Source organism: Oryzias latipes, chromosome 7, assembly GCF_002234675.1.
Source record: "Oryzias latipes chromosome 7, ASM223467v1".
NCBI classification, from domain to species: Eukaryota; Metazoa; Chordata; class Actinopteri; order Beloniformes; family Adrianichthyidae; genus Oryzias; species Oryzias latipes.
The window spans coordinates 33,688,525-33,700,952 of NC_019865.2; the positions used below are offsets into that span (position 1 = coordinate 33,688,525).

General features: G+C 47.5%; 1 protein-coding gene across 2 annotated transcripts; it reads left to right on the forward strand.

Moving 5' to 3' along the window:
• The first annotated feature begins 153 nt into the window (after nucleotides 1-153).
• stk38 (serine/threonine kinase 38) lies at nucleotides 154-12,170 on the forward strand. 2 transcript variants are annotated; one of them, XM_011477684.3, is made up of 14 exons: nucleotides 154-250; nucleotides 2,555-2,692; nucleotides 4,294-4,345; nucleotides 4,441-4,563; nucleotides 4,803-4,886; nucleotides 5,028-5,151; nucleotides 5,244-5,398; nucleotides 5,920-6,031; nucleotides 7,590-7,651; nucleotides 8,176-8,293; nucleotides 8,362-8,485; nucleotides 8,931-9,026; nucleotides 11,019-11,113; nucleotides 11,192-12,170. In XM_011477684.3, the coding sequence occupies exons 2-14, from the start codon at nucleotides 2,562-2,564 to the stop codon at nucleotides 11,326-11,328; spliced, it is 1,413 nt and encodes a 470-aa protein (XP_011475986.1). In that variant the 5' UTR covers nucleotides 154-250; nucleotides 2,555-2,561; the 3' UTR covers nucleotides 11,329-12,170. The 2 variants fall into 2 exon arrangements, with proteins under 2 accessions (XP_011475986.1, XP_020560602.1); XM_020704943.2 differs by lacking the exon at nucleotides 154-250 and adding an exon at nucleotides 650-672.
• The last annotated feature ends 258 nt before the right edge of the window (nucleotides 12,171-12,428 follow it).

The following is a 12,428-nucleotide window of genomic DNA, read 5'->3' on the forward strand; positions in this document are numbered from 1 at the left end:
ATTTCATAGTTGTTGCCTTGTTTGATATTTTTTACTATCTAATCAAAAAAAGATCTTTGCAATTTTTCAAAATAAAGTAAAAGGCGTTTCAATGTAACGGATTTCTCCCAAAAGGATTAGGACCATTTCAATCTAGGTGGGTGTCATGACAGGTCTGAGCCGCTAGGTGTCTGGCGAGCTCATAAGCAGAACGCTGCCGTTTCCTCGTCACTATAGAAGAAGAGGCGCCCAAACCGCACCTTCGATCAAGGTAAGCGAACAAAGACGAAGTCTGCAAAAGCTCACAGAAACTTCCTCAAGTTACTTTGTTTGGTGGTTTCTTCTGTTTGATGTGTTTTGGACTAAGCAGCGGTGGTTTCCCGCCTCCCAGCTCTGCGTTGATTTAAAAAGCACTCAGTCGCAGCTAACCGGCTAACTTTCTCTATTTGCTCAGAGAACTTCGAGCTGCTCAATGGAAGTCGGTTGAAAACTGCTTCCTGTCTGGACTGATGCAATAAAAGCACAGACCTCAGTCCCAGGCAGGAATCGCCTTTTCAGTTCCGCCGACTTTTACTGTGGTGAAGATTTCCGGTAGTGTCCGTGCTGTCCGCGTCGCACTTTACTTAACCAGGAACTTTAATCGCTAACTAGCTGGCTAAGTGATGATAGCTGGTTAAGAAGAATGTGTGCGAGGTAAGAGCTACGCAAACCAGGTTTTCTGGTTTCTTCGTGAGTCAGCGCGGTGCTGTCGTGCGTCAATCCGGGAGGTTGGTGTGTCGATCCACGTTTTTCTGGACAAACTGTTCAAGCCAAAAGCTGCGCTGATGACTTCAGCTCAGGTGGAACCAAGAGTTGGGTTTTATTTTGAACTCGGGGTGACGAGCTTCCGCTTGAGCAAGCGGGCCTGTTGTTTGTGGCGGGACTGTCCTCTAAGTTAATCGGAATCGGGAACTTGGTTGTCTGAGTCCCCGCTGGAGCCTGAGTGTCCAGCAGCATCTCGGCCAGAGACGACCACCTTTTCCTGGTGCTCCCCCTCCACGTTCCTCCCCTCCCTCGGGGGTAAGACGTCCGTCACGCAGGAGGGAAACATCCTGGAGGCTCAGTCAGTGAAACTGGAGTCTGAGGAGTTGAAGGGCCCATTATCCACTTTTCAGCTGCTAGATGGACTAGAATGTTTATTCCTCACAATAAACAAACGTGGTATTTTGATCCATTCACGCATTTGAGTTTTCCTCTATTGCTCACATTGTGACATCACAAAGTGAGGAACAGCCCCTTCCAGGAAGTGTCTGGGTCGCCAGCCCCGCCCCCAGCCCCCCCCCCCCCCTTCTCTGTGGAGCTAGCGGTGATTGGCTAAACGCTTTCCCTGATATGCACAGCCATCTTTGCCATAGTTTGGATGTTTGTTTTTTGTGGACGAATCAGACAGGCTGCTGACGGTGGCGCCATGAAATGGGCGGGACCACGAGGAGCGAAAGGCGGAGCCTCAGAAATGGAGTCCAGCAAAAGTAACTTTCTTAAAGACGTCGTTTAGTTTGCAAAAGGTCATGTATGACGACATATGTGGATATAGTTTAGTCTGAAGTGCTTTAGCATAGCAGGACTCAGGCCCTTAGAGGGGGCTTCCCAAACCTCACGCTGGAGCATCGACCTGGCTGTCGTTTATTTGGGAAAACCGATTCAAGGCAGGGAATCATCACAGTTTGATCATCGTAAACACAGAATTACCGGGGTTCCTCTGTGCTCCTCACAAAAGTCCAAACATTTATTATGCACTTTGAGAAATATTCCTACTTCACGTTTCAGCACATTTCTGTAGATCTGAACAGTCTGAGTGAAAAAAAACCAAAGAGTTGAAGGGATGTTATGTTTCTCCATGCACACCGGCCCTCTGAGGTATTTATGCAAATCTGAAGGTTGAAAACATCTGGAATGGGGGCTTCCAGCAGCTGTTCATCAGCTTGGACACTTCAGACATGGTTTCCTTCTCACTGAAGTTTTATTTTTGACACAATGAACCTAGAATGTATGTCTGACATGTGGTCATCGTGCTGGTTCTGGTCTTGGTTTCAAAGGGATCCAGAGCCCTGCAGTCACTGACACAGGCCTCCAGCAGCTAAATCTGCTCTCGACATGTCTGCTGGTGCCATGTGGTCAAAGTGAAGCTGCCCCCTTAGTCCCATGAAGGGATGTTCATGAGCTGTGAAACTCTGACATCCCATCCAAATAGTTTGGCGTCTTACAGCTCAGAGGGCCGGAGACGGAAACGGAGCGTTAACTGTGACCGCCATCGTAACCTTACAAAGGCCTCAGTCTGGGTGGAGATGAAAATGCAAACCACAGACGAGAGCCGCAGCTTTGGACTTTGCTTCCATGAAGACGGTTTAAATCAATATCAAAATAAAAAAGGGCAACAGTATATAAAGCTGTGCAAGTGGACAGATGACAGAAATGTAGTGAGGGTGTCATGGCGGGTCTGAGTCGCTCTCTGAACTCGGTGTCCGACTCCCAAACTGATTCATAATCAGAGAGAAATGACAAATGAATGAGTCTAATTAAAGTTATGGTTTTGCAGATAAAGCATGGCAATGACCGGACAGAGCTCGTTTTCCTCCATGAGCAACCACACCAAGGAGCGGGTCACCATGGCCAAGGTGACCCTGGAGAACTTCTACAGTAACCTCATCGCTCAGCACGAGGAGAGGGAGATGAGGTGAGCTCCTTCCACCAGTCATTCCCAGCATTCTCTGCGTCTGTCAGCTGGAATGCTGGCTGTCTTTTTGAGGGGACGGCTGCAGACGTTCTCGCCTCATAAGATGAAGAAATGCTACTTCCTGTTAGGAAACGTTGTCATTCCTCCTCTGGTTCCAGTACAGAGAATGTTTGATGTCACTATATAGTTTTTCATATCAGGTAATAGTGATGTATATCACAATATAAACCTATATTTGTCTAATGTGATGTGCTCATAATAGAAATGTGTGATCATCAGCAGGTTGTTCAGGTCTAAACCTTTATTTCCATCATCCTTTAAACATAACAGATGAAGGACCGCGATTAAAGCAAAAGCTTTCCAAGAGAACATCAGGAAAACAGAATGTTAAACTGTTTGAGCTGTTCCATTTAAAAACAAAACATTTACTCTACAAATAATTTAATTTTTTTTTTAGTTTTACAGAACAAACATTTTTGTCAACATCCTGTGAATAATGTAGGAACTAAAAGCAAAGTCTCAGAGTTTGTCCTGGTAGTCAGACTGTTGCTGCTGTTCAGGTCTGATCGTTGTTGTTTTTGCTGGAGAATCCTGGTTTCCTTCAGTGACATTGAACATGATTGGTGGATCTGCTTCAGCTGATAAAACAGGTTAATGCTGTTTCCAGTTTTAGAAGGAAGATGACTTCTGCACCATTTGCTGTAAGTTACTCTGTTTTATGTCAGATTTTAAATAACTGTAATAACTCCACACAGAGGCTGAAATAAAAGTTTTGAGTCACCGACCATGTTGGCCGTCTGATTGGATAACATCTACCAGCTAAACATATTTTTTTACTGGTCAAATGATAACATTATTCACACAGAAATACCTTCAGAATTTTCTTTAGGAAAAAATGTAATTGCATAAAAATAATTTATAACTGGTTTGAACACGTCTCTAACGACTTGACTTTGAAAATGAGGCCTAAAAAAGCATTTTAAAAAGTCTTAAATTTTGATATGTTGCTCTTAACAATAGTGCAGATCAAATCTTTTATGATGTTTCTGGTCTAAAGTTTTTTTTTTTCAACCATGATTTTGTAAGTAAAGTGCGTAATGCAGCATCATGCTGGATGCCTACCGCTGATTTAAAAAAAGAGAAGAAGACAAAGCTGTGAGGCTGGGAACTGGAGTCAAGCACACATGACTCCTTCACTGTCCTCTCTACAATGGCTCCCAGGCCACTTTAGAGTTGATTTAGACTTTTTACTTCCCTTTTTTTAAAGTCTTGCATTGACAAACTCCTGCAAACATTTTTGGCCTTTTCACCCCCTGAGGTCCATCAACCAAAAAGCTTTACAAATCCCAAAAGGTTGCACTAAAACCGGAGAAGACCTCACCTTTCAAGCTGTGGCTGCTCGCTCTGGAACGACCTCCCGCTGGCATTTAGACACATCGATGTCTTTGTAGTAATTATAAGGAACTAAGCAACCTCTGGCTGTGTTCAGCATCTGTAAACCGTGTGACTCATGCCAGACAAGTGTGATGAAGGTATTAAGAGGGAAGATCAGGTCTGTAGACAAAACGGGGCAGCAGACCTGATGATCCGTGTGTTTGTAGGCAGCAGAAGCTGGAGAAGGTGATGGACCAGGAGGGCCTGGCTGACGAGGAGGTGAGGCGCTGCAGCATCTGCCAATGAGCAGAAGGATCGACCTGTTCGGTGACGCTTCTTCTTTTCAAATGAAAATCTTCTGCTTCTGTGTGCAGAAACGTATCCGTCGCTCCGAACATGCCAGGAAAGAGACCGACTTTCTGCGTCTGAAGCGAACTCGACTGGGTCTGGAAGACTTTGAGTCCCTGAAGGTGATTGGCCGAGGAGCATTTGGAGAGGTAAGGGGGGGTCGTTCTCTATTTTTCCATCAGGGCCACAAAGAGGCAAACATGGTAACACAGAGTCCCAGTGTGACCTTTACAGTCCTGGAGTTAGTTGATCTTTTTAAACTCAGTAACTCGGATCAAACCGTTTGAAGTTTTGATTCTTTTGTTTGGCCCTTCTGTTTCTGTGTTTTCCTGTGTTTCCTCTGGCCTGGCCTGGCCTGGGATGTTCATACTGACTGCTGTCCTTCCAGGTCCGCCTGGTACAGAAGAAAGACACGGGCCATGTCTACGCCATGAAAATCCTTCGCAAAGCTGACATGCTGGAGAAGGAGCAGGTGAGACCTCAGTGTTCCTGCTGTGGAAAGCTGCTCCTCATCTGCTGAAAGTGGTTCATCCGTTTGTCCATCGTTATCCCGCTTTATGCTAGTTTGTCTCACGTTTATTCCTCCTTGAACTTGGTTCGTCTGTGTCTGTAGGTCGGTCACATTCGTGCTGAGAGGGACATCTTGGTGGAGGCAGACAGCCTGTGGGTGGTCAAGATGTTCTACAGCTTCCAGGACAAGATGAACCTGTACCTCATCATGGAGTTTCTTCCTGGAGGTGAGTCCAGGAGTTTGTCTGCAGCTGTTTTTCATCAGACCTGGACTGTGGTGGAAAAGCTGTCAGGGTGTTGATTGTCATGTTCTCTGAAGGGGACATGATGACCCTGCTGATGAAGAAGGACACTCTAACAGAAGAGGCCACTCAGTTCTACATTGCAGAGACGGTGCTGGCCATCGACTCTATTCATACGCTGGGCTTCATCCACAGAGACATCAAACCAGACAACCTGCTGCTGGATGCCAGGGTGAGTGTCCTCTTCCTCATCCTCCTCCTCCTCCTGCAGGGTCAAAGAGTGGAAGTTTCAGGAGACGTGGACAAATGCACGATGCGACTTTTTGCCAATGTTCAAACCCTTGTTTGAATGTGTCCCTAAACCTAATGAGACGAAGGAAAGGTCACTGCAGTTCAGCTCAGGTAACCAGTGAAAAGGCTTTGTTTGTACCTCAGCCGTTTCCTGTCCTACACTCCAGTCCTTCAAATGGCTGGAACCCAGCCCTGGTTCTGGTTCTTGGAATAGTGAAAGGCTGATGTATAACAGGAGCTGAAGAGAACAGAGGAGGAGAGTTTTGTTTTACACAGTGAGAGATGAATGAATTTACCAGGTTTAGAGTTTGAAGTCTGCTTCAGGTGCTCTGTGTTCATCCTGGTCTTACAGACAAAGCAGATTTCCCTCCAGGACCTGCAGCTGCCCAGTTCTTTGTGTTCACACTCGGGCCAATCCAAGCTACTGAACTCATGCAGTATCTGTTTGCTTGGTGTCTCCAGGGTCACGTGAAGCTGTCAGACTTCGGTCTGTGCACGGGATTGAAGAAGGCTCACTGCACGGACTTCTACAAGAACCTGAACCACAGCCTGCCCAGCGACTTCAGCAAGCAGAGTCAGCAAACACCTTTCTCTATAACGTCTGTGGGGGTTTCTGCTCTGAGAACAGTCTCAGGCTGGTTCAAGCTCCAGGAGCTGCAGACCTCGTGTTGTCTGGCTGTCGACAGCTCCTCCCATACGTTTTTGATTTGGCGTCTTGGTGAAGAGGCGGAGCTGCACCTGTGAGAACCAGGTGCTGATCAACCCAAATCTGGGACGAGCTGTTGTCTGGCAGCCATGAAGTCTGCTTCTCAAAGAGGATGAAGCAGCCTTCCTTCACCCCTCTCCCTCACTGTCTGTCCGAGCTTATGCAGGAACGCGTGGGGGTCAAAGTTACACAATGAAAGAAACGACACGAGAAAAGCTGTGGCGAGTTATCGGCTGAAGTTTCGGCTTCATGACAGGCGTCAGCAGTGAGGACATGAACAGTGACTGTGTGCAGTCTTATGGCTTTTTTTCCTGTCACTTTCACTCCTGACCCCCCCACCCCGGCTGCTGGGGATGCGCTGACGTCTGCTTCAGGTAGAGCTAAGGGGACCTGCCTTGTTAAAGCAGGTTATCAAGTGTCATGGAAAATCCTGCTTCTGTAGGCCGGTGGGGTCAGTTTGTAGGCTAACAGAGGAAGTGTCTGTCTGGATGGAAACATTTATGGTTTTCCTGAAAGCCACGCATAACCAACTATTAAAAGCCCTTTCTGGGATCATTACTTTCTGTCAACAAGTCAGAATAAATAATATTCCTTTGAATGAAATAAAAAATACCCCTGCCCAGGATAAGTGAGGGTCCCAGAATAGCGTTGTAAATATGGCCACCGGAGAAATCCAGAGGAGTAAAACTTGGTTTCATTCATCAATAAAACAGTCACAAAGGTAGCCTCTCTGGGGGCTGCAGCTCCTTTCTGGGGGCTGCAGCTCCTCTCTGGGGGCTGCAGCTCTTCTGGGGGCTGCAGCTCCTCTCTGGGGGCTGCAGCTCCTCTCTGGGGGCTGCAGCTCCTTTCTGGGGGCTGCAGCTCCTTTCTGGGGGCTGCAGCTCCTTTCTGGGGGCTGCAGCTCCTCTCTGGGGGCTGCAGCTCTTCTGGGGGCTGCAGCTCCTCTCTGGGCTGCACTGTGAGCTGCACGTCTGTTTCTTTGCCAGTGCTAATGGAAAAAGGTCATTCTCTTGTCTTCTGCTGCAGCTTGGCATTTCTATGCTTTACATTTTAAAAGTAACTCTCATGGTGAAATCCACAAAGTAGGATTAAAGATGTTGAAGGCATTTTCTGGTCTTTTCTGAGACAGACATGAACATTCTCAAAATGTTCTCTCGTTTACACTCTCAAAGTTTAAACCTTCAGAGAAAAATAGGTCCAGTAAAAGATCTGATCGTGATTTAGGATGACAGACCACAGCAGAGATTGATTGACAGCCAAACAGAAGACAGAACAGGGTGTTGTTCAGGGGCCAGGCTAAATGTGGAGGTGGTCTGAATCTGGCCTGCGGGCCACAGTTTGGGGGCCAGTGCTTTAGAGCAGAGGTGGGGTATTCTGTGGCCTTCCAGCAGGGGGCAGTAGTCTCTAACCTGCCTTCTTTTCACAGCCTTTCAGAACATGAACTCCAAGAGGAAGGCAGAGACGTGGAAGAGGAACAGGAGGCAGCTGGTAGGTGTGGATGCATGCAGCATCAGTGAAGATTATGTTGACATTCAGGCCTGAATGTCCCTCAAATGCAGCATCACCACCAAAGTGTCCAGAAAAATCCATTCAGATGGAGGCTGATAATTCCTGCTGATGTGGTGACCCCTGAAGGGAGCAGCTGACGGGCAGAGAGTTTTCATGTCTGACCTGATTTCCCACATTGTGTTAGGAGCATCTGCTGTTTAACTGCTTTCCTCTAAAGCTTGTTAATGCTCCCGTTTCAGTTGCCATTTGGGTTCCTCGTGCCCACCGCTCTGATTGGACAAAGTGGGAGGGCTCCCTCTGTTTTAACTCTATGCTCTGAGCCTGAACCCTGTAGACCTGAAGGGAGCATTGCCCATTTTAGACAATCCAATGATGTAGTTTACGGATCTTGATCCATTGTTTTACTGAGACTACATCAGTGTGGGAACACTAGAGCTGTCGGTGGTTTGATGCTCTGCAGCTTCAGCAGAAACATCCTACAGCTTCTCTCTGCTCCTCTTCAGGCTTTCTCCACAGTGGGAACTCCAGACTACATCGCTCCAGAGGTCTTCATGCAGACCGGCTACAACAAGCTGTGTGACTGGTGGAGTCTGGGTGTCATCATGTACGAGATGCTGATCGGTGAGCAGAGACGCCAGCCGTCAGCCTCCTCCCCCAGCGCAGCGGGATGAATGCTCCTGTCTTTGCAGGTTACCCTCCGTTTTGCTCAGAGACGCCTCAGGAGACCTACAGGAAGGTGATGAACTGGAGAGAGACGCTCACCTTCCCCCCAGAAGTCCCAATCTCAGAGAAGGCCAAAGACCTCATCCTCAGGCAGGAGCACACCCTCACTCCTAACTCTGCAGATGCATTCACAAGACTCTGATCAGTGCTGGACAAACCAAACTATTCCAACAGAAATGTCTTTTTCCCTGAGCTCCTTGTTTTGGAGAAACATTAAATACAGAGATTTGATCTGGTTTTTAAACCGGATTCTTGAGATTTAGCGTAGATGTTACCAGCAACACCTTCATATCACTCTCTCTTAGACCCAACTCTGACCACATTCACAATCAAAATAAATCAGCTGATTCTGACACAGGGGTGGGGAAGTGGCTGTGCATACATCTTCTTCTACGTAAAGCCGATATGCAACAGTTGATGGCTTCGTCTTCTTCTCTGTGGCGTGGTGGATATGAACGCCAAGATGCAGCTGCTGCTGGATCTCTGTTCCATCCCTGAAGATGTCCTGGAGTCACATTTCCTCTGCTTGTTGCAGGTTCTGCTGTGAAGAGGAGCACCGGATTGGAGCTGCAGGCGTGTTGGAGATTAAGTCCAACCCTTTCTTTGAGGGGGTGGACTACGACCACATCAGGTGAGGTTGGGCGTCCACAGAGAATCATGACATCCTGCTTGACAAACTGGAAGTGTATGGGATAAGAGGACTAGCGCTAACTTGGGTCAAAAGCTATTTAACTGGAAGAAAACAATTAGTCAAGATTGATGAATATACATCAGAAATCATAGAGATAAGTTGTGGTGTCCCACAAGGATCAGTTCTGGGCCCGCTGATATTCAATATTTACATAAATGATATATTCAACGTAAATATATAAGATCTAAAAGCTTAGGAAACTCATTATTTGCTGATGACACAAATATATTCTATTCTACGGACAGTCATAGGGAACTTATCAATAACTATTTTTATTTAACCAAAATAAATAAATGTAGACACATATTAGAATACAACAGTAGACATTTATTGTAGTGCTCCTTAATAAGACCATATTTGACCTACTGTATAGAAAATTGTGGGAATAATTCTCAGTTCACTTCAAAAACGAGTCGTCAGTATTGTTCATAAAGCCGATATCTTGATCATACAACCCATTTATTTGATCAATCCAGACTTTTAAACCTGTATGATTTGGTTGATTTTTACAGTGCACAGCTTCTGTTCAGAGGAAAATCGTTACCATTCAATATCCAATGATATGATGATGATAAAATGAAGGAGGAACAAACTGAGGGGATGTAGGAATGTTGGGATATAAACTGGTTTCTTTACTGATCATCATATTTAATTAAGCAAATGTGACTTCTGTGGCTGTTTTTTTCTTCTTTTTTTCTAATTGAAACATTTTTTAATCGAAAAATTGAAACATTGAAACAAACTCAATCAATCAAACACTACAGTAGTGGAGGAGCAGATGTTAGATGGCCGTTCCTCTGGAGCCACCGGCCAGATGACATTTAAACATTTAAAAAAGGACATTGGGGGGAGCAGAGGCTCCTCTGAGGGTCTCCTCCTCTGAGGGTCTCCTCCTCTGAGGGTCTCCTCCTCTGAGGGTCTCCTCCTCTGAGGGTCTCCTCCTCTGAGGTTGTCTTCCTCTGAGGGTCTCCTCCTCTGAGGGTCTCCTCCTCTGAGGGTCTCCTCCTCTGAGGGTCTCCTCCTCTGAGGGTCTCCTCCTCTGAGGTTGTCTTCCTCTGAGGGTCTCCTCCTCTGAGGGTCTCCTCCTCTGAGGTTGTCTTCCTCTGAGGTTGTCCTCCTCTGAGGGTCTCCTCCTCTGAGGTTGTCCTCCTCTGAGGGTCTCCTCCTCTGAGGTTGTCTTCCTCTGAGGGTCTCCTCCTCTGAGGGTCTCCTCCTCTGAGGTTGTCTTCCTCTGAGGGTCTCCTCCTCTGAGGTTGTCTTCCTCTGAGGTTGTCTTCCTCTGAGGGTCTCCTCCTCTGAGGGTCTCCTCCTCTGAGGTTGTCTTCCTCTGAGGTTGTCCTCCTCTGAGGGTCTCCTCCTCTGAGGTTGTCCTCCTCTGAGGGTCTCCTCCTCTGAGGGTCTCCTCCTCTGAGGTTGTCTTCCTCTGAGGGTCTCCTCCTCTGAGGTTGTCTTCCTCTGAGGTTGTCCTCCTCTGAGGGTCTCCTCCTCTGAGGGTCTCTTCCTCTGAGGGTCTCCTCCTCTGAGGTTGTCTTCCTCTGAGGTTGTCCTCCTCTGAGGTTGTCCTCCTCTGAGGGTCTCCTCCTCTGAGGTTGTCCTCCTCTGAGGGTCTCCTCCTCTGAGGGTCTCCTCCTCTGAGGTTGTCTTCCTCTGAGGTTGTCCTCCTCTGAGGTTGTCCTCCTCTGAGGGTCTCCTCCTCTGAGGGTCTCCTCCTCTGAGGTTGTCTTCCTCTGAGGGTCTCCTCCTCTGAGGTTGTCCTCCTCTGAGGTTGTCCTCCTCTGAGGGTCTCCTCCTCTGAGGTTGTCTTCCTCTGAGGGTCTCCTCCTCTGAGGTTGTCCTCCTCTGAGGGTCTCCTCCTCTGAGGTTGTCTTCCTCTGAGGTTGTCCTCCTCTGAGGGTCTCCTTTCTATCCTCTGAGGTTCCACTCTGCTTTCAGAGAAAGGCCTGCAGCCATTCCCATCAACATCAAAAGCATCGATGACACCTCCAACTTTGACGAGTTCCCAGACTCGGACATCCTCACCCCTACAGGTACCCCTCCCCCCTCCAGGGGAGTGAATGCTGGTGTTGGTGGTAGGACTGTGCTTCAGCTCTGGTTCTGTCTTGCAGCCTCTCCGGTTTCTAATCACAGCGAGGCTGACCTGAAGAACAAGGACTGGGTCTTCATCAACTACACCTACAAGCGCTTCGAGGGCCTGACGGCGCGGGGGGCCATTCCGTCCTACATGAAGTCTGGGAAGAGATAAGCTCCTGCCCCCCCCATCACCACCACTGACCCTGTGTTGGCCCTCTTTCTGTGGGTTTTGCCCCCCAGCACCAGCATCCCGACATTCCCCCTTAAGCAGCAGCTCTGCTGGACCCTTGAGGGGCTGTGCTTCTGCCCTGTGGGCCAAAGCGGGTCAGAAGGACCCACCAAAGAGCCGACCTCTGCCCGCTTCAGGAAAACGACTCTACTTCTAGAACTTTTGCACACTTTGCCCTTTGAAAGTATGAAAGTAGGATTCCGTCTTCATGGCGACCCACTCAGCACCTTGATGGGAGTCGGGCCGGCTCGCTGGACTCTCTTTGGTTTTAGGTTTTAAAGCAGCTTTTATTCCAAAAGATGGCCGTTTTTGCTTTCTATTGTGATGTTCTGTTTCTGAAGCTTTTGAGTGGCAGTTGCTTCTTAAACCTCTTCACACAAACGTCTTGAATCTCTGCTTCTACGGCCCAGGGGTTGGGGTCAACAGTGTCCCACTTGTGGACTCCAAGGCTTCTGTTCTGTTACCTTTGTTCCACAGAAACACTTTTTTTTACAGGAAAAGGACTTTAAAGCATGAGACTTACCTGGGAGCAACGAACACACCATCCAGAATGCTGTCTTTATTATCACCAGCTAAAAATGAAGCAGGTTTTCTGCCCGGCAACAGCAAATTTCTGTTTTTCTTTTTCTTCAAAAGGTTTTAACTTTAAACATAATTTTAATTTCTAATTTTAATGTGTGTTTGTGTGTGTTGGGGGGGGGGGGGTGATTTTATTTAAACCGCTGCTGCAGTGCACACCTCTGTAATGTTTCTGCTGTTTGACAATGAAGAACTCTGCACTTAAAGCGTGCTCTCCTCACTCACGTGCATGTCCCATGTGTGGGCGTGGAGTGGCTGCCCCTCCTGGCCGTCCCAGTGCGGGGGGGGCATTTATTCTGTTGACTTGTTTGGAATCTCAAACTAACTTCTTCTCTGAGTCTAAAACACTCAGAGCATCACGGATGAACTTTGACAAAGTGATTAACCCCTGTGCTATCCTAGGCACTTTAACATTGGGAGTTGGGTCATCTAGACCCACTTCCACTTTGTCCTAAAACATGCAG